Source organism: Rhopalosiphum maidis, chromosome 2 (assembly GCF_003676215.2).
Source record: "Rhopalosiphum maidis isolate BTI-1 chromosome 2, ASM367621v3, whole genome shotgun sequence".
Classification (NCBI taxonomy): Eukaryota; Metazoa; Arthropoda; class Insecta; order Hemiptera; family Aphididae; genus Rhopalosiphum; species Rhopalosiphum maidis.
This window is the reverse complement of record NC_040878.1, coordinates 30,912,753-30,933,845: the sequence shown is the minus strand read 5'-3', so window position 1 is coordinate 30,933,845 and position 21,093 is coordinate 30,912,753. Positions and strand designations below refer to the sequence as shown.

At 25.4% G+C, this 21,093-nt stretch overlaps 2 protein-coding genes across 3 annotated transcripts; both read right to left on the bottom strand.

Moving 5' to 3' along the window:
- Positions 1-9: 9 nt before the first annotated feature.
- Positions 10-7,565, bottom strand: LOC113551358 (peroxidase-like). Its single transcript, XM_026953562.1, has 13 exons — positions 7,455-7,565; positions 7,244-7,373; positions 6,927-7,129; positions 6,689-6,862; positions 5,722-5,900; positions 5,392-5,590; positions 2,854-3,051; positions 2,067-2,214; positions 1,836-1,992; positions 1,542-1,715; positions 1,263-1,461; positions 1,023-1,125; positions 10-241 (listed from the first exon to the last, which is right to left on the bottom strand). The coding sequence occupies exons 1-13, from the start codon at positions 7,543-7,545 to the stop codon at positions 178-180; spliced, it is 2,019 nt and encodes a 672-aa protein (XP_026809363.1). The 5' UTR covers positions 7,546-7,565; the 3' UTR covers positions 10-177.
- A 5,190-nt stretch (positions 7,566-12,755) lies between these two features.
- On the bottom strand, positions 12,756-17,572 carry LOC113551355 (serine/threonine-protein kinase Nek8). 2 transcript variants are annotated; one of them, XM_026953557.1, is made up of 17 exons: positions 17,367-17,572; positions 17,107-17,207; positions 16,654-16,821; positions 16,439-16,568; positions 16,177-16,333; positions 15,912-16,097; positions 15,576-15,714; positions 15,380-15,508; positions 15,117-15,319; positions 14,915-15,030; positions 14,688-14,805; positions 14,469-14,596; positions 14,203-14,338; positions 13,981-14,146; positions 13,216-13,434; positions 13,078-13,155; positions 12,756-12,998 (listed from the first exon to the last, which is right to left on the bottom strand). In XM_026953557.1, the coding sequence occupies exons 1-17, from the start codon at positions 17,518-17,520 to the stop codon at positions 12,804-12,806; spliced, it is 2,523 nt and encodes an 840-aa protein (XP_026809358.1). In that variant the 5' UTR covers positions 17,521-17,572; the 3' UTR covers positions 12,756-12,803. The 2 variants fall into 2 exon arrangements, with proteins under 2 accessions (XP_026809358.1, XP_026809360.1); XM_026953559.1 differs by lacking the exons at positions 16,654-16,821; positions 17,367-17,572 and having other exon boundaries at positions 16,439-16,607; positions 17,107-17,138.
- Positions 17,573-21,093: the final 3,521 nt, after the last annotated feature.

Genomic DNA, 21,093 nt, shown 5'->3' with positions numbered 1-21,093 from the left:
AATGAAGTATATGAAAATCAAAAGTAATTTTTCTATAATTTATTATTTGAATAAAAAGATAAATAAATCATACATATTTTAAAAAAAGTTACAAAATTGACGTTTTTATTCGAAAGGTGTACACTATTTAAAAAGTATACGAATATATGCAAGTAATCCAACAATTTAATTCTTATTTTACTCTTCTTTCCAAGCAGACAAATTGAGTTTTGGTATGGAATTGCAAGATACCAATGGATTACTAAAAAAATATAAATACACTTACATTATAAAATAGTTTATTTTTATTTATCACACATATTTTGTTATTGTGATTTAATAATTGTCTTGACACTGATCTAACTATAAATATTGTTCAACTGTTCTATTAAGCATTTGATACATTATGGATAAATTAAATAAGGTAGAAATATAAATATTAATATTTAAATCAGTTGATGAACACATTTATGTGATAAGTACTGAATAACTGAAAACAAATCAAACCTACATTTGTTTACAATAAGATAAGTAGCTATACAAAAGTTAATACATTATTCATATAAGAAAATATTTACGTAATAAATAACAGTTATTATAGTTTCACTCTACAAGTATAAGTATCAATTAACTTATAATAATTAGTTTACAATTTGGTTAATCATTGTACTATAAAAGATAAGATGTAGTAGAAAAAGGGTTCTTGTACGGTGATTGTGTATCGCGGTCACTCTCGAACAGCGTTTTTAATAAAGTGCTGTATTTAATTGCGTGAGCGTATTATCGTACGTCGAATAGATTGGCATAAACGACAAAGTGGTGTTCAACTAGTGGCTCGTTACTTTATGATAAGTGTGTTATTTCTACGATATTTTAAGTATACGCGTGACGTAAATACGATATAATACGTGAAAAACTACTCAATATTCCACCATTCATAACCAGTATAAGATGTCAATTTATCCATTTTGTAATAAATTATAGTATACAGAAACAGTTCATTTATAGTAAAAATATATTATTGTATAGTAGAAGGTACTCACCGACTGCTGAGTACTTCAAACATATTTTTTTGTACAGAATAAATGTCTGATGTTATACACACGATGAGTCCTAATGACGTTTTTCTTATTTCATCGAGTTGATCTATTCAAAAAAACAATATTACAAAAGCCTATTATAATAAAGGTTAGTGAATAACGGTAACATAAAATGTATAACTATTGTATCATAATAATAATAATAATAATTACGTATTGTCATGTTATATTAGTAGAGGTTACCTAATTTAAAAGAACCGATCTGATTGCCAAATTCATAATAAAATCGATCACCATACTTTAATCTGAAAAACATTTCTCCAACAACACATTGGAACGTATGGCCTAACATAGATCCCGGCTTTGATTTTTCCAAGAGACCACCCACGTAATAGTCAACATCGTCCACGTGTTCATAGATCTTTGATAACGCATCAACGCTCTTCGTTAAGAAATTAATTGATTAGTCGTCGGGTTTCTTTAAATGTATATTGTACTATGCAAAATATCTGACGGTTTTACTTTTTTATCCATTTGGTCGACCAAATAATCAAATGTTTTGGCCTCACTCAATCCACAGAGTTGTCTAAATTTATTGTAGGATGGCTCTCCGTAATCTCTACCGCGTTCCAAGTCTACGCTGGCCAAGTCTATATGTTGATGTCTGTCAGGTATTCTGACAGCAAGTTCACTAACCTATGCAAATAATAATAATAATAATAATTAGAACCAGTGATATGCTAACTATTTTTTTTTTTTTTTATATATTAATTATTGTTACCACTACGTTTTATATGAAAGCTAAATTGTGTATACCTCTTCCGTGAAATATTGATCTACTTCTTGTGCTTTTTGCGTTAGTAATCCTCTAGTGAAGCTATCATAATTATCTTGTTTTTGTACTATGTCGGGTTTAAAAAAATAATCGCTCAATCGTATTTTTGAAGTTATTTTTCGGGCTTCACTCACTAATCTGTAATGAAATAAAAATATTGTAATAACACAGGAAATAATAGAAAATCTTTGGTTACATTATTTTATATTTACTCAATAAATCCTCGTATAGAGCTATGCAGTGATCTGAACGCAGCTGCTGTAAAACTAGTTATTGTAGTAGGATTTAAATATTGATCGTAGCTATCGTCAAATCCTTTAGTCAACGGTAGTAAATAGTTTTCTCTAGAAAAATCTCTTCCTGAGATGATTAAAAATAATAATATAAAATTTATTTTAAACTATTCATAATAATTATTATTTAACTATTAATTGTGTTTGAATCTGTATTTTAATTAATTATGTATTATTAATGATAGTTAGTGACTAGGGCTGTAGATTTAATGCTCTATAAATATAAAAGTCAATTCACTCACATATTAAAAATATGAAAATTTACATTAAAGTATTTATAATAGGTACACTCTAAAATATGTGAAGTAATGAAATTAACTTATAAATTTATTGTTGTATTTTATATAGCTTGAATGGTACCAATAAATATTATAATATTAATATTAGATTATAATTTTAAAACTGTATACATATAAATGTGTATTCTGAAAAATAAATAATTACTAGTAAATAAGTAGGTAGATATAAAAAATTTTATTTTTAAATAATTTGTATAATAGAACCGTTATATTTCGAATTATTATGTAAGTATTGACTTTTTGTAAACCAAAATTTTGTTCCTAAATATGCATAAATGTATGTATAAAATATTTATGAATAGAATCTTAATTTAATAGAAAATTTAAAATAAAAAATAAATTTGATTCAAACAAGTATCTCTATTGCACAAAATTATTAAATTCATTGGTTATGAGTTATGACTAACCTAAAATTACTGGAACAAGTTCATTATATGTAACATGCTGATGCATTGCAATGAGTAATCTCCTGGCTTCTTGGTATATTCGCTCATCATCCCACTTGGGATTTAAGCTTTTAAGCTCATCACATAAATAGTTATGTAGTCTCATAAATAAAATTGTAACAACTGCCATATCTGGTTGTACGTTAACTCTTTGGTCACCTAATAAATACAAATACACAATAAAATATTGTAATATTATCACATATTAAACATAACTTAATGTTCATTTTTAGGAAACATAAGTAAAATAAAAAGGTTTTACAAGATTTAAATAGGGTGGCAAAATTATTAAATACAGTTAAATATGCACATATGCATACAATATTTTAAATTGATATAAATATATAAAATTTAAATACTACATTTTTGTTTTTCTCTTTAAGTTTTATATTATATTTAGTCTTAACATGAATAATAAATAATTTTGTACAAACCATTTTTAATAATCAAGTCAACAATAACCTATTATAGTTAGTTCTAATACTGTAATTAGAAAAGGAAATTATTGTAAATTTGTGATTAGTTCTTGAGTGTTTATATTATCCAAGTATTATGGCTAATTTTAAAATTCATAAATTGCATATTAAATTTATACCATAAAAGTATGTTATAATAATAATATAAAAAACAGAAGTTTTAATTTTACCAACTAATTTACTAAAAATCAATAATTTTCAATGATTGTTCACAGATGGGATAATATTCTACTATTACTTAGGTAACTAATTTCACCAAATTATATTTGGTTATCTTTTTATTTTTACTTTTTTATGTTATGTCTTACTAACTTATAAATATTTTATGTAAGAATATATTAAATGAAGTTTTCCTTAAAATTAATAAATGATATTTGTAATTTATTTTGTAATAAATTAGATTTAACATAATATTTTTTTCAGTGACCTATGTTATCCTGAGGTGACCAAACGCACACATACAGATTATAGGTAGTTTTGTCAAAATTTAAATGCTTTTTGATTTAAATGTATGTTTAAAATGATGGTAAATTGATTGTCATCGTAAAATTAAGTGAAAACCTACTATTTTTTACTCAATTCCGACATTAAAATGATCAGTTGGTATAAAACGCACAATTTGTATATTAATATACATTATGTCAAAATGAACTATTTACTCTTTGTTATAAAATATACTATTACTGTTATAGAATTTGTTAAATAATGTGATCAAAATGTACTTAATACATACATTTTTTCAAAATATATGATTTACGTTCCGATAAAAAGAGTACAATTTTCTATATAAATAGTACAGGAAGGAAAATATATAAATGCAAAACGTACTATTTAAAAAAATTACAATATCTTAGACTTCTTTTTTTTTATTTTTAAGTATATTTAATTGAATTAAAAAGTTTTAATATATGTTATAAGGTCTTTGTTTTGCATATTATCGACTCGCCAACATAAATTTAATAAAAAAATTCGTTTATATCTTAGATACTTTATTTATGACCTTCAAAATGTTGTAATAAGCTTGAAACAATGAAATCGAAACGAGATTATAAATGTATAAATTGATAATAATGAACAATATTGTAGCTCTTACTTTTTTTAGTTTACTTAAAATCTAATTTTAATCAATTTATATATTTGTACTACTATGTTAAAAATAATTCAATTTACGATTTACGTTACTATTTGTATTGATCAAAGCAAAATTTATTATTCGTTGGAAATAGAACATTTTGGTTTAAATCAAAATAAGAAAAACTAAATTTAAGTACATACAATAAACTTTGAAATACTTTCGCAAATAGAATTTAATTAAACAAATTGTTATCTATTTTTAACCATTTACTTGAAATGTATATCTCAATGATTTAATACTAAGTAGAAAATGTCCTCTTTTGAAAAATATATAAAATACCAATAGTGTGTTATGCATTGTTGTCACATGATTGGAGTTTGTTTCATATCATAAAAGTAAAACGTGCGTAATTATTGAGTTTTACCTGTATAGTAAATTCCTTACCGAACCAATTTATAATTAGTATTTAATATTTATTTGTTTGCAATGTTATTATAACAGTCTTTAAAATAAAAATACTATTCTTGATATTTGTGATAACAATAAATTAACGATAATTTCAATATTACAAAGAATCTAATACATTTTAGTATAATCTAGGCAAAATTATTAATGTATTATTATCAGAGCATGTATGTAATTTATTGTACTAATTATTTTTCAATATACCATTATAAATGCATTTTCAATAATAATACATAATTCAATATGTATAATATATAATATATTATGATATTTACCTATTGTACTTATATATTAATAAATTAACTTCTTAAAATAATCCTTATTAATGGAGGTGTCTAAGAATTATCATGTTCACCAATTTGAAATATTTGTTAAATTATACACTTTAAGTGCATAATATAACTAACTTTTATCTTAAAAATTTTAAGAAAATATATCAAATAATTGGTGTTGTAATTGTTTATATTTGAATTCTTTAATTACCTGTAACATAACATACTGTGCTATCAAAAGTGACGTTGCAATGTTCTGTCGCTTTTTTTACATTGGGCAGATAAGATTTCCCATTAGGTCCCAACTGCCGTTTGAGCTTACCATTTTTAAATGTTCTTATAGAACGCGATGTTTCAAGGTCAGATCCATATAATATCGATGCGTCAATAAAACTGGACACCCCAATCATCTAAAATAAATACAAAAAATAAAAATCAGCAAATGATTGTTAATTTATTTTTTGTCATTATAAATATTCATTAACTGATGAAAATTAAAATTTTATTTAAATCTATCCATCAAAATAGTACAGATGCGTACTTGTCTGACTGGTTTAATATTACAACCCCGATCTGATGTGTCAAGCGCTCTAGGAACGGATATGCACCGGTGTTTTGAATGTGGTTCATTATCGTCGATTTTAATCTGTAGGCATTCTTTTGGTAGAATTTCCGGTGTAGAACCATCCTCATTGCAACACTTTAGCGGGCCATTAGATCCTTTTATAATATATTTATATCACTTAGATTTTATAAATATCAAAATATGTCATAAGTTTGGAATTATTACAGTAATATTGAAAGTAATTAGACATTATAAGTTGTTTTTTTTTTGATTAATGCCCTTATACAAACATTATTTATCTAACTTTTGCAAGAAAAACTAATATAAATAAAGTATATATTTTTAATTCATGCATAATAATGATTATTATCAATTTTTAATGAATTAAAATTTATAAAATACCATTTCACTAATAAAAGATACACTCGTATTATTAATTACTGTTTACATTATGACACTTAATGTGTTGATTTCAGAATTGTAAGTTAACCAATATTTGGTGAAAAATGTTAATACATATTTTATGTTTTATCTTATTGTACCTATATATATGCGCAATTTAAATCTGACAGAGTTTATGTTTGAGAAGTTGTAAATAATAATCAGTAACAAAAAGTCAGTGAAATAATTGGAAAATATGGAGTTGATTTTAATTATCTTCAATTTTTTTTTCTATTATTAGATTATTTTATCCGATAGTTAAAATGTTTAAAATACATCTAACTTATTCATTATGTAATTTATAATATTATCATATATTTTATGTTATGACTTTAACTTAAGCAATAAAAAGTAAAAAATTATCCATTGCAACTCTTACATTACTGTTTTGAAACAATTATTTACATTTTGAGCAATCATTTCAAATAAACACAAACATAATTAATAATTTTTTTGTTTAAAGTTGGTATAATATTATTATTATTAATATTTTGAAACTTACCTGACTCTTTGAGTAAGGTGAATTCTATATCATGCGTAACAATTTGAGCATATTGCATGACAAATAAATTATTTTTCGATGAGGTTTTGTCAATGTCTTCTAATATAGATTTACGTATTTTTCGGGCATTTGGCAATTCGCGACCCGATATTGATTTTCTTGGTTGGGCGTAACCTAAAATTATATTATTTCACTATAATATTTAAGTTTAAAATTATTTATAATATTTAATAAATACCATCAGAATAATTAGCTTGAATAATTCTTGTGCTTGCTGTGTTAGCTTGTCCCCAAGTTGGGTATTGTAAATTATTACAACTCCCATCCATGGTCCTAAATGGATTAAAAAAATCACAATGTGGCCTAGGAAAACATTGATCTGCGAGGCTAACTTCTTGTGGTTGTAAAAATCCAATGGACATTGAAGGATCCATTAAAGACCTAGAAAAATTCAAGCACATTATATATTAAACGAGTGATAAAATATATTATATTATATTGCAATAAATAGATATATTGTTATAAATAAATAATTATATTTATAGTTTTATTTACGGTATCTTAGAAGGACATTGATCTAATAATAGTTCATCGCTCATTGTAAAATTTTGTGTCTCTTCACTTTGAATGTTGTTGGTTTTAATTATTTCGTTTCTTGCACGTGTTTTCGGTAGATCATAAGTATCTAAGAAAAAAAATAATATTATTACATAATAATTATAACTAATATTAATATTAACACATTTTTATTTAACTATTAATTTACATGCATTGGGTTTATTTCTTTCATTTTGAAAATTGTCACAATCACACAATAAACCCACAAGTAAGACTAACAAAATTGTAACTCTCTCCATTGTTGAAGTCTAATAAATAACGTGACAGTTGTGACTGGTATTAGCTTTATACATTTAGATTTCCATAATCCTATTTAGCTATGTATCAGTTTGACTATTGTATGATATGTTTATATAATGCACTATCATATAAAAATTATCACGTTGCAATTCAATTTAAATGTTAATACAAAATACAATTTTTATTACAATTTCATTTAAATCTAACTATTATCGCTCTTGTCTTTATTATTACATTATTATATGTTATTATAATACCTGAATTAAATACTTATAAGTCCATACAAAATAATTCACAAAAATTTCAAAAGAAGCAAATAAATAAATTTGCATATACTGCATTTTAATAATAATTACTAGGAGAAAATAATTATAAGTGCCAAATACTAAAAAAAGAAGTGTTATAATTCTTCTTTGACTTACGATTCTTCATCGCTTTAATTTCTTAAACATTAATATTTTATTATTGTTAGTATACCCTTTGTTGTTCAAGAGTATGAGATGTTTACATATCATGTTTATATTAATTGTGGTATTCCGAGCAGACCTTATCCACACAATGCAATTCTTGTGAATACGAGTCAACTAATAATTATAATCATGAAAGCGAAATTGTATTTCAAACGAAACTTAATAGGCAATTATGTTAAAATACTAAACTTAATTTGAAATTAAATTTAGTTACACTACGAAGCATTTAATTACATGACTAGCCTAGATTATTAAAAATAGTATTCTGTACAAAAAATAATTATATAATAGCAAATAGTTACAAGTCTCTACGATTAAGATTGTTTAATAACTAAAATATTTATTTTTTCATTTAAATATCTGAATTGTTAAAATTATAACATTTATAACTTCAAATTTTTTTTAAAATAATGCACTTAATAGTATTTTTGATATTCTTAAATTCGTGTTAAACCGACTCTTGAAGCATCTTTTATTAACATTTATAGAAAACATTAAAACTTTAACATGACAACAAATTAAAATTCATATAAATAATTTAATATCAGTCAAAATATTTTGAAAATTGCATTATGTTTAGAAAATCATAATTTATTTAAATAATAATAGAATTCCCCATGTTTATACATTTATTATTTTTTTAATAATAACAAATAAACAAAAATCGTTTAAGGACGAAATGTCATTCTATGACTATATTTTATCAAATTTGGTCAAAATGGTCATTTCAACAACTCATTGTTTTACGCTAACTTTGGCAGGCTTATTATGAACTTAAATGGTTTTAAAAAATAAATTAAAAACAAAAGTTCAATAATTCACGATGATTTTAAAATTAAACCAGTTTGAGAAATGTTAATATACATATTTTTTGAATAATTCAAGTGGGTAGGTACTCAATTATAACAAAAATTAAAATCAATTTTGTAGAAAACTGGTTTGGCATACTATAATAATATTTTAAAATATTAAATATTATATTTACATTGTTTTGTTTATTATTTTTTATCATAAAACGTTCAAAATTAATAATTTTTCAATGTTTATCGATCGCCATTTTAGCGGAAAACGGAAACCCCCACTAACGAGTACGATTTACGTTTTGAAAAACCACGTAAATACCACCGAACTACGTTATATATATATATATATTTGTCATTATAAATAATTAGTTTAAAATTACAGATTTGTTTTTGTATTTATTTATATGCTGGTAAAATGCTTTAGGTGTGTCGGGTATAATTAGAAAAATAAATTAGTAATGTGTGGATTCTATGTGACTGAAATTGCCAATTAATTCGAGAATTACTTAAAGGAACACGTTTGGTTCTTGCCTATCGTCCTTCACGTAAGTACGTTGATAATAATTATAACATTTACATATTAGTAATGAAGATCCTGGATGGAACACAATATGAAGTCCCCCAATTCGTATCACCTGTTGCTTATATTATAGGTGAATAATTGTTATACTCATATACTATTACATTTTGGTTAAGTAGGACCAGGGTTTTGGACAATATAAAGTAAGTGCAAATAGAAATAACCTAACCTAATATATGTGTAAAATAACTATATAGCCAGTTTTATATATTATTCATGTACAACTTAAGATTACCGTATTAAATTGTTTATTTAATTTTTTTTATATTTCACATTTTTTACAAACTAACGTTGGCAATAGTGCAATAAATAATTATTAAATATGTGTTTCTGTTATATTGATATAAGACGTATTTTTTCAAAATATCATACAAGGTGATTCTTTTATCATGAACCTATCATTATTTAAAAAAACTATTTCTATTTTTCTAAATATTCCTTTTATATAATTTACAGTTGAAATAAAACAAAAAGTGGGCAAGTGGGTATCGCTCTGCTGTATAGTAGAGACGGAGAGTAGGTCACTGGTCTCTATAAGTAAATGTGTTAAATTTGAATGCAATGACAGGTATCATTGTACACGAAAAACGATTCTGAACGGAGATGATTTGTCAGTCAATGATAATTAGTAGAATATATCATATTATTACCTATATTTAAATTGTAACATATCATTATTTTACATGATTTTGAAAAAAATTTTCATTTCATACGCACATAACATTTTTCAATATTGACGCTGGAATTTTTTTTTACAGTTACTTACAGGAAATTTTATGGATAACCTTGTATTGGGTTTTTTAACCTTAGGTATAAATCACAAAAATATTATGAATTTTCGCGAATTTGAATAAATTTTATAAATTCTTGAACTTTAAATGCTTATAAACAAAAATTGTTATTAACGGTTTTTGGTTTTTTTTTTACTACAATAAGTACAACTTATAATAAACGTTTTATTAAATTTGAAAGATGTTTTGGATAGCCAATTTTTTTTTTATTGGCATTTTAAGAAAAAAACTTAAAAAAGTCGAAAATTTCAATTATTTATAAGTAACTTAAAAAAGGTCAAAATATTTTAAAAATTCAATCGTAAAAAGATGACCATAATATAAACATTTTGTGAAAATTTCAAGTATTTACAATGATTCGTTTTTGAATTACAACAAAATCAAAGTACCGATTATGATGAAAAGTAGTTATGCGTAAAAATTCCCGTTTTTCCTTTATTTTTTCAGGGTTTTTCTCGACGCTTTTGAAAACTACTGGAAATTTTTTACTTTTGACCCCCTCAAAGTACCAACTAAATGAAGTTTCCTTATCAGAAAGGGGCTGAAGTCGAAAAGCAAAGTATTATTACTACTCCAAAACTCGATGACAGACACAAAAATAAAAAAAAAAAAAACACAAAATCTAAAGTTTAAAAAATTATATATTATATTTATTTTTATTTTTTTCCGTTTTGAATGACAACATATATTTTTAATTTAATATTGTAAAGCAGACTATTTTTTGAAATATTTCAATTTATACAAATCGAAATTCGGTCAATTATATTTGAATTTTAAGTATTTAGAGTTTAGCGAGCAATGCGGAGTGGTAGGTACTGGGGTACGTCGTATAATGTTGGCTTACCACTTCGCTCACCTAAACTTTGAATACTTATAATTGGGATTTTATAGCATCAACTAAATATTAGAGGATACTGATAAAACTCCAAATATACAGTTTTATATTGCTATTTTTTGTTGATATGTAGGCATAACATAATGCTTCATTTTGTATTTTTATAAATCTCGTTTTTAGCAAACGAAAAATGGTAAACAATTTTTTTATTGAGAAAAATACTTACATTTTCATTTCACGTTAATAAATTATTACTTTTTAGATTAGATTGTCATTTGCAAAATCACTAACTAGTAACTAGTGTATGGTTTGAGGTCTACTGGTCTAAGATTTAAATATTGACGAGTATGGCAGCAATTTGTGCGCCTTGGAGTACACCTACTTTATTTTTGATTTTTTTTTCAAATAAACACTATACAACAAAAAACAATAGATTGAATTACCGTGTTCAAATAGAGCCGTATTTTTTATATAGGTAGAATTATTTTTTTCAATTTATAACTCAATAAATACATATGATTATTTACATTACATTTTTGTTTCAAAAAATTTAATTTTATTTAAAAATAATAAATTATTTCTTAAATGTATTTTAAATATATGCTTTTGTTTTAAACGTTTATGTGTTATTTAAAATTTTAGATTGCTTTATGAAAAATATTACTATTAAGAGGAGAGTTTTAACTAGAATCGTAAGAAATTCTAATTTTGAAATTTGTATTAATTAGTTGAATAATCAAACGATAAAAAGTAAAAAAAACTCTTTAATTTACCATGACATTTTGAACGATTAGAGTATGATATACAAAATTAGGCTTCATAGGATTCTAGCAAAAATTATCTTTTACAATTTTTATAATAAGCATTTTTAATGTAAAACTCTTCAATAAGCCGTATTACTTGTAGTACGAAATCATTTTTTTTTTTTTTTGTAAAAATACGTTAAATGATGTCTTACGTCTTTGTGTCTGCAATAAATAGCAGTTTTCGATAAACCGTACCCCACCTCTTTTTCTTAACAACCACAAAACTGACAGTACTATACCATATAAGTGAAAACAGGTTTGCTGTCACAGCCGTAAATAGATTATAATTTATAAGTTATAAATAGCTAGACATGGAATTAATTTTATTGGCGATGAATATTATTTGATTTTGTAGGATTTAAAAATTGTGTAGGGTATTATTGCTTTATTTGTATCAAATACTTTCAACTATTTAGAGCTTGTACTTTCTTAGTAAGAAATAAAATCATAATATGTAGAACTTTGAGTTTTAAGTTTTCTGTATAATTTTAAAATAAATAAAAATCTCAAGAGAACCTGACTAACTTAACGCGTTTAGAGGCCATGATAATGGCGATCGAACATTCAACACAAGTTATTTTTTCTATACAATATAAATGCTATATATTACACGATTGATAATCAAATATTTTTATGTACATAAATTATAAACATTAAGATAAACATAATTATTATTTATTGCTCACTTAAATTAATCATTGTAAGTACATTATTGATATACCCATTAATATATTTTTATTAAAAAAAACTAGAGAGTAATTAAATAGAATGCTTCATTAACTATTCAAGCATTTCAACTTTCAAGCTAAATTTTACAAACGTTTTAAACTGATTAAATAGGAAACATAATATAATATACATTATGCATAATATAATATAATGATTAACCTGTTTTTTTAAGTGTCAATATTAATAAGTGTATACTCGAAAAAAAATATTTTTAAACATGAAGTGTTTATTTGAAAAACAAATTTAACTATTAACCCTTAAAAATGTATCAACAGTTATCATTAAGTTATGACCAACTGCTTGAAGTGAATTAAGTACCAATAACTGGCCCTTATCAATTTGTTCATCAGTGGCATATAACCCAAGTATCACTTTCGGCCTAGCAATGACTTCTGAAGTAAACATTGAAGTCATTTGAGTGAGGGCTTTGGTGTCCATCTATAATAAATGAAATATGAACAAACAAATAAAATAAAATATATATTAATTTATTTGAATTATGTAAAATTAAACTTACTGAAAAGCGTGTACCGCAAAACACTACAGCATTGTCGTCTGTACCAATTAATGTATATGTTGGTCCACAGTCGATAATCTGAGAATTATTACATTTGATCCATTATATCTTTTAAAAATTAAGTAAAATAGTAATTACTTGTGCTTTGCTGTAACCAGGCAACTGGAGTAGATTCGGCTTGTTTTGAGACACACGCAATTTTCCTCGTTGGGAATAAATGTTACTTCCCCAAATGACCACGTGACCTTGTGCGGTTATAGCGGCACTGTGGCACTCACCAAAACACACATAAGTAACTCGTAATCCTTCTAAGAATTTTATTTTGGTAAATAAACTTTCAAACGGCACTTCTTTAAACTAAAAAATACATTAAACGTTAAAATTTAAAACCAATTAAAGTATCCGAATCATTCATGTAAATATGAAATAACAAAAATAAAACACAAAATAATAAGTAAGATTGTTAAAATTTTTTTAATTAAACTATTGTTTTAAGTTAGTTTAGATAGAGCAATAGATATAGATTTTTTTCCTTGTGTTATCGCCCCATGGGGGTGAACCGTTTGCACAATACTTACCCCCCCCCCAATAGATATAGACTGAGGTTATTTTCGATTTCCTTTTAAAAATAGTTCTAACGATACCAAAAATGATTATTGTAAAATTGTCCAGGTAATATTATATTATATATTATTATGTGCATAATAAAAATATCCTTATTAAGTTTTTTTTTTAATCACTTTAACACCAAATTAAATTACATGTTGCCGTTTTAAACGTACTATTGCTAGTATGTGTACTAGTCAACGGGAACAATAATCAGTAGGTTGTCGACCCTTCAAAACAGGTTAATATAATAAATTTAATAAAAAAATTATTATATAATACAAAAAATATTATTACTTTGAGTTTAAATAAAGACGGTCGGTTCAGACCAAGTTTATTGCATTTATTCAGTCCACACGCATACACGTTTTGATTGTCCGTAATTACAGCCGTGCATTCGGGACCACATTGGATTGATGCAATTTCCTCGTTGAAAGGCCAATTGACCAAAATCGGAAAACAACTAAACATAAGGTAATGAACGGATAGTGATCAAGACGAAAGAAACGTCGTACTTGCCAGTCTTGTAAGTTTCCCAGCCCTAGTTGCCCGTGATTTCCACGACCCCAAGTGTAAAGTTGACCTTCATTCGTCAATACCGCTAAGTGATAGTTGCCACAAGACATTTTCACCACGTCTACTTTTAATAAAAAGTCTGTCGGACAGAACAAATTTAATTGGTATTTATGATAATACAATGGTTTTATCAATACTACCAGTATTTTTTTATTATTATTATTACGAAATTATTACATAAATTACATTATAATGCAATCATAACTTGCCTATAAGTTTTGGTCTGGAAACGCTGTTCCAATCACCGTGGCCGAGAGCGCCATATTTACCATCACCGGTGGTCATCACGAGACCTGTGCTACTAACAAAAACACTAAAATGTTGCCCTGCTCCGACTCTGTTGATATTAAATTAAATTTAATAACATTATATAACAATGAATGGATGGTTTAAAAACAAAATAGAAATAAATGTTTTTATTGTTTAACTGGGTAATGTGTTTATCCAATAAAGAGACGACGCATTGCGGATCGTTTTTCCATGGCGTTTCTTCGCCGTGACCCAACTGTCCGTGTTTGTCTTCACCCCAAGTGAAAATTGAGTAATCTGCGAACAAAAATCATCAAGTTGTATACGAGTGAATACGATTCATGATTGAATAACAAAAAAAAAAAAAAAATGATTATAATATTAATAAATATGTATTTGGATTTACCACTCGTAAGAGCAACGAAATGTGTTTGACTCACTGCAAGCTGTACGATTTGGACTCTAAACGGTAATTGGACGGGTGTCAAATTTGTTGGAGACGAAAACTGATATACTACTGATCTGTTTAATAATACAATATTTATTCAAGAAAAACCCTTAAATATAAAAAAAATACAATACAATATATTGTTTCTATATACAGCAACCTGTTTAGTAAATCGTCGTTACTCAATTCAAGTTCACTACTTTCTTGGATCCAGTTGGAATCGGTTATAAAATCAATGAAATCTGGTACTGTTTCGACTAAATAATTAGCATCGGGTCTTCGAAGCGGATCTTTTTGCAGTAAATCATTCACTAGTTTTTTTAAATTTAATGAATAACATAATGGTATTGGTGCAAAATTTTCCTAAAAAGGTTAAATAAAAAAATATTATTCCATGAGAAAAATATTTTACAGTAAATTTACTTTTGTTATAAAATGAATTAACGCTGGTAAATTGGAAGCATCAAAAGTACGTTGAAGACTCGTCATCTCGTATAATATGCAACCTAATGCCCAAATATCTGATTTTTGATCATATTGTTTACCCTCGCACTATATAAATTAATAAAACTTAATACATTTAAAATGAAAATTTATTTAGAAATTGTTATATACTTACCATTTCTGGACTTATGTAATATGGCGTTCCAACTACTGTCAACGCTTGTAACTTCGTAGTCATTATTTTTGAAATACCAAAATCACCTAACTTCACTTTACGTTTTTTTGTCAGGAAAACATTTGTTGTCTTTAAATCCCTAAAACAAATACACACTATTTCACACTTAAATATAATTTGTGAGTAATTGTTATAATTTTTAATTATTTTTTATCCATCTTTATAAATACAAACACAGATAAATGTAATGTTTATATTTCTTTATTATATTTGACAGTTGACAATATTTATTTTTATAACATTTAATGTGTATAGGTATACTGTAATTATTATTACCTATGTAAAATATTACGTTGATGAATGCATTGAATCGCTTCAGACATTTGTAAAAACATTTCTAAAATTTGTCTTTCGGGTAATAAATTAGAATTACGACCAATCAAATACTCTGCTAAAGTACCACCATCTGCATATTCCATTTCAATCATGAGAACACCATCCATTTCAAAACTCCCATAGTAGCTATATAAATTTAATTAAAAAAAAAAATTTAATAAAAGCTTTAATTTAAAACGATTGTCTCGATTTTAAAATGTCTAACCTTATTATATAGGGATGATTGAGTAACGATAAGACTTTCGCTTCGTTCAAAGCAAGCTGTCTCTCTTGAGCAGTCATATCTAACATGTTGATCTGCTTAATCACCACTAAATTATTTTTATTTGTGTTTCGATATAAAGTCGCCACCCCAAACGCTCCTATATTCATATATCAATATTAAATGTTATCGGAATTCGAATAATTTTTATATATTAAGCTAAAATATTTACGTATATGACTTGCTCAAATAATTTTTTCCTCACCTTTCCCAACAGTTCGAATTCGTTGATAACCGTCTAAAGCAGTTTTGGTAGGTCGTATATCGGATGAACTAAAATATAATTCGCCATTAAATTCTTCTCCCATTAAATCTGGCCATATGCCTACGTCGCACTATAATGTTTCCACACAGAATACGGAGGACAAATAATACTAACAATGAGATAAAAAAGTGAAAACAATAATAAAATAAAAATACCTGAGTCAACTGCCGCAGAGCTAAGCACAGTTGGTACTTTACACAATTCGAAGCCAAACGGCTATTGAAAAAGTCTAGTCTCGACGATCCTCGGTGACAATAATCCGCCAATGACTTCAAAAAATAATTTATATCTGGATCGTCGATTAAACTATCTCCATTTAGGACCTATAATTATTGAATCGTACACAAACTATTATTACTAATTATTAAGCACTTTAATTGTTTAAAACAAAATATTTTTTTAAAATACATTCGAATATATTATTAATTGCAATACTAAATTACGTATTAATTTTACACGTTGTGAATTATATAGTTTTATTGTTTTGATGGAATTTTTTATTATAACATTTTAATCTATTGAATAATCTATTACAAAGAGAATATTTGAGATAATTTTTTTTCCGTGTTTAGCATTTATTTATTAGCTTAATAATTACGGTTGCATACTTTTTCATTTGTTGAACAAATATAGAATTGTGTTTCATCTGAATGCATAAGAATAGCAATACTTTTCACTTTTCGATGCTGCATTTTGTCATCTACTTTTGCTGTGAAAATAAATAAATATTTAAAACATTTTACAGTTTATAATTTATCGATAATGGTATATTATTTATTTGTTAATAAGTTAAAATCGAGAAATAGCTCTTAGAAGTCAAAAGTGTACTTTATTATTTTAATCGTTCTGTATAATAACATGTACGTACAAATAATGTCGTCCAGTGATGATGTATCATAGTTATATCTCACTACAAATACACCAGGTAAGGTATTTTTCACTGCCGTCGTGAATTCCGGTGCTCGGTTAGAAACTATCAATAAGCGATTGGATTTCACACCATAATATAGATTATAGTCCATAGTCGTAGTAATATTAATATTATGTACACGTTAAGCCAAAACGGTTAACACGGAGAAAATTATTCCGACTAACTGAACGGTGTTTTTGAACCCGTGTGGTTTATATTATATTATATATACGATCTCATTGTATGTTGCCGTAAACGTTACTAAGGCAACTAATCGAAAAAAAAAATTATAATAACACGCACCCAACCTTTGCTGTGGCTTAAAACCTTTTTGAATGGTGTCCTAAATTAAAAAAAAAAAAATAATAATAATGATAATGATAAAAAAAAACGGACAGGTCATTGTGGTTATTTTAGAATATCGATTAGGTTTAGATTAGTGGTCACCGATTGTAGCCAAACTAGATTCTATATAGGTACACATCGCCAACATGGTCAGGATAGAGTATAGCTTTACTATAATAAAGATGAAACATAAATCGAGAAATAATTATATTTCTATATCGACTGATAAAATAAATTGATTTAAATATGTGTGATAGATTTTAACTTCTATTTACAAAAAAAAAAAAAAAAAATGAAAAAATTCTCCTATATCTTAGTAATATTTTGTAAAAAAAATTAATTTATAGTTACGAAAAAAACAGTACCTACTGTTGTAGAAATTATGTATTATTTCATAAACATTTATAATCTAATATTTACATTAAAGATTGAAATATGTTTAGTGTTCAACTTAAATATTTAGCTTGTACAATATTTTTTTGAAATTACCAAAAGCTTATTTTTTTTTTTAATATTTTTGTGTTTAATTTTTTTTTTATTTGAATAATTTATAACTATAACTAAAATTGTATTTTGAAATATAAAAATAATAACCTATGTGTAAAAATTGTATTTTTCCTTTAAATATCTTATGAAAATTCCAGTGAATTTCTCGAGAATTTGCACATTACTATATTCGCGTATGTAATCTAACTTAAGAGTTAATTAAAAAAAAATTTGTATGATAACCAATTTGTATTATATAATTTTACGTGTGACAATTAAATAATTGATTTGTCCCGCATTTAAATTTGCCACAATTATACAGTATTTTCAACTCACTGATCATTTTTACAACTATTGTTACCTAAACCTAGTAAGCAAAGTTAAATATAACTGAAAAGACGTAATTTTAAAATGGCACACTATGAATTTATAGCTTATATAAGTAAATAATACTATACCTTTAAAAATCATAAATCTCTGTACTTAATATAAAATTCAAGTTAATGAATTATATTTTAATAGTAAAACAATAACGTATTATTTAAATTGAAAAAAATATAATAATTTATCAAATTGCATACGCTCTCTAGTGTTAAGAATGAGAATCTAAAATATATACTACAAGGGACACAGAGGTCGCGCTAAATGCTACCATACTGGTACCTATCTAAAATAGTATTTTTAGATTTTTAATGAAGATATTAAAAATGCATTGTTTTCAAAATGATAGTTTTATCGTGATTATTAAACTATTAATGAAATATTTTCCGGTACAATGAACGATCGAAAAGTTTTATGACACACTAGTACGGATAAAAAATTGAGAATCGACGAAACCTTAAGCAGATCATTTGGCATGATGGTTTCTTTAAGCGCAAAAATAATCTATTTTGACCAAAATTTCTATTTTACCTGCGATAGAAAATCTGTATACATATTATTTTATATTAAGTTATTCAATAAAATTTTACACGATAATTTAATATCATTCATATAGAAAAATACTGTCGACTTATCAAATGTATACAATTTCATATGGTGAGAATATTTTGTTCAGATATTATTACTTCTCCAAAGTTATCTCAAAATGTATTTACCGTCTTATAAATTTGATTATAAACTATTAATGCCTCTTTAATTTAGAGACTAAAACTTGACTACTAAAATATGTCGGATACACAGACATAGAATTTATTTATGGTATACCTGCAGTTATAAATTCAATTTAGGTAAAATCTTTGATTTATTTAGAATTTATCAAACAATATAATATATAACGTTTTTTTATTCATTGCTAGCAACAGCATATATAAGATTTAATTTCAAGTGAGCTAATTATCACAATCCCACGTGTTTACCTCACGTTAGATTGGTGCAATTTAAAAAAAAATATTGATAAGCTTGAACAAATGTCACATGTATGGATATCAGTATATACTAATAACGAACGATATTTGCGTATACTTTTATTTAATATTTTAACATATCATGTACACCTAAGAATTGAGCATTCTAAAATGTCACTACTCATTATTTATTATGTCATAACATAGATCAATATACATTTTGTAAGTAGACAGCGTACTATGATAATTAATGGCATAGATTGTCACTCGACCACATGAGTTTCTACAGGTAATATATAATATGTGTGTCCAATAAGCAATAGCTGGCAGCAGATCTTTCAAAACTTATAAATGTACTACATATTGACTTATTTTCGAATACCGACTAAACTTCAAGTCGAAATGAGACTTACGCACTAATTAAAATAGATATAATAAAAATTATTTTTGATCCGAATTATTTAGAAAAGCAACATTTTTTTTTTTTTTGAATTTCACGATCTAAATATAAGTGCCTATATAATATGTTAATAGAAATTTTCACTAAAATATTTTATTCACAGTTTTAGATAGAAACAATAATGTCAAAAATAAATTCAAATGGACTACCTTCGTGAAATCACGCTGTGTGTCGAGTTTGATCCTCTCTTACATTTATTTTTCATAGTGCCATTTAAATATTTAATATTTTACTTATAAATCCTCTTGGTCTCACGATTTATTCTTAATTTTGAAACTCGTACTATAACATAAAACAAACATAATATTATTTATACACAGTGATATACTTAAACGGTACGAGATTTGCATAACTCATGAGTGTACTTTTCATTTTATTTCTCAACAAGTTATTAATGGTGATTAATATCATTATATAAACATATGTGTTTTCCATATAGGCATTAGACGTCAAAAAGTAAAAAGTAAAGAGTATTTTTTAATAATACCTAACTGCTATTATTTATTACAATAATTTCATTAACTCGACACTAGTTATATACATATATCGCCAATAGACTGTAATAACCATTGTATGTATAAACAGTAAATACTGAATTATATTAATGGTTATTGGCATTTTACTGCTATGGTTTGTTTACATCAAACAAAGCATATCAATACAACTATTGTGTTATAATACTATAGTTAACTGAGTAATTATAAACGGTTAGAGGTAGCTAATTTGCTTTGTATAAGTATTAAGCACAAATAATAATAGTAATTTGTATAATTATAGCTTTAAACTGTAACGATATTAAAATATAATATAATATAAAATGCATATTTTTACATTCCATTACTCAAAATTAGTTCAACATGTATAAAAATCTTAAATAACGCAAAACTTTTAAAAATAATTATATTTTAATCTGATTAATTACATTTTAAATAAATTTTCTTTCGCATGCACTTATAATTTTACATTTTTACTTTGCTAATTTAAAAATTATTAATTCACGTTTTTCCACATCATAATCTTTGTTCAAAATTCTAAATATGATTTAGAA

What these genes read in the sequence shown, in the direction of transcription:
- LOC113551358 (XM_026953562.1), bottom strand. Translation starts at nt 7,545, where the DNA reads ATGGAGAGAGTTACAATTTTGTTAGTCTTACTTGTGGGTTTATTGTGT. An exon ending in AAGAAATAAACCCAATGCAT is followed by an intron (nt 7,374 to 7,454) that starts GTAAATTAATAG and finishes TTTTTTTCTTAG; the next exon opens with ATACTTATGATCTACCGAAA. An exon ending in GATCGGTTCTTTTAAATTAG is followed by an intron (nt 1,126 to 1,262) that starts GTAACCTCTACT and finishes TTTTTTGAATAG; the next exon opens with ATCAACTCGATGAAATAAGA.
- LOC113551355 (XM_026953557.1), bottom strand. Translation starts at nt 17,520, where the DNA reads ATGGACTATAATCTATATTATGGTGTGAAATCCAATCGCTTATTGATA. An exon ending in AATTCGAACTGTTGGGAAAG is followed by an intron (nt 16,334 to 16,438) that starts GTGAGGAAAAAA and finishes ATATGAATATAG; the next exon opens with GAGCGTTTGGGGTGGCGACT. An exon ending in TTTGCGGTACACGCTTTTCA is followed by an intron (nt 12,999 to 13,077) that starts GTAAGTTTAATT and finishes CATTTATTATAG; the next exon opens with ATGGACACCAAAGCCCTCAC.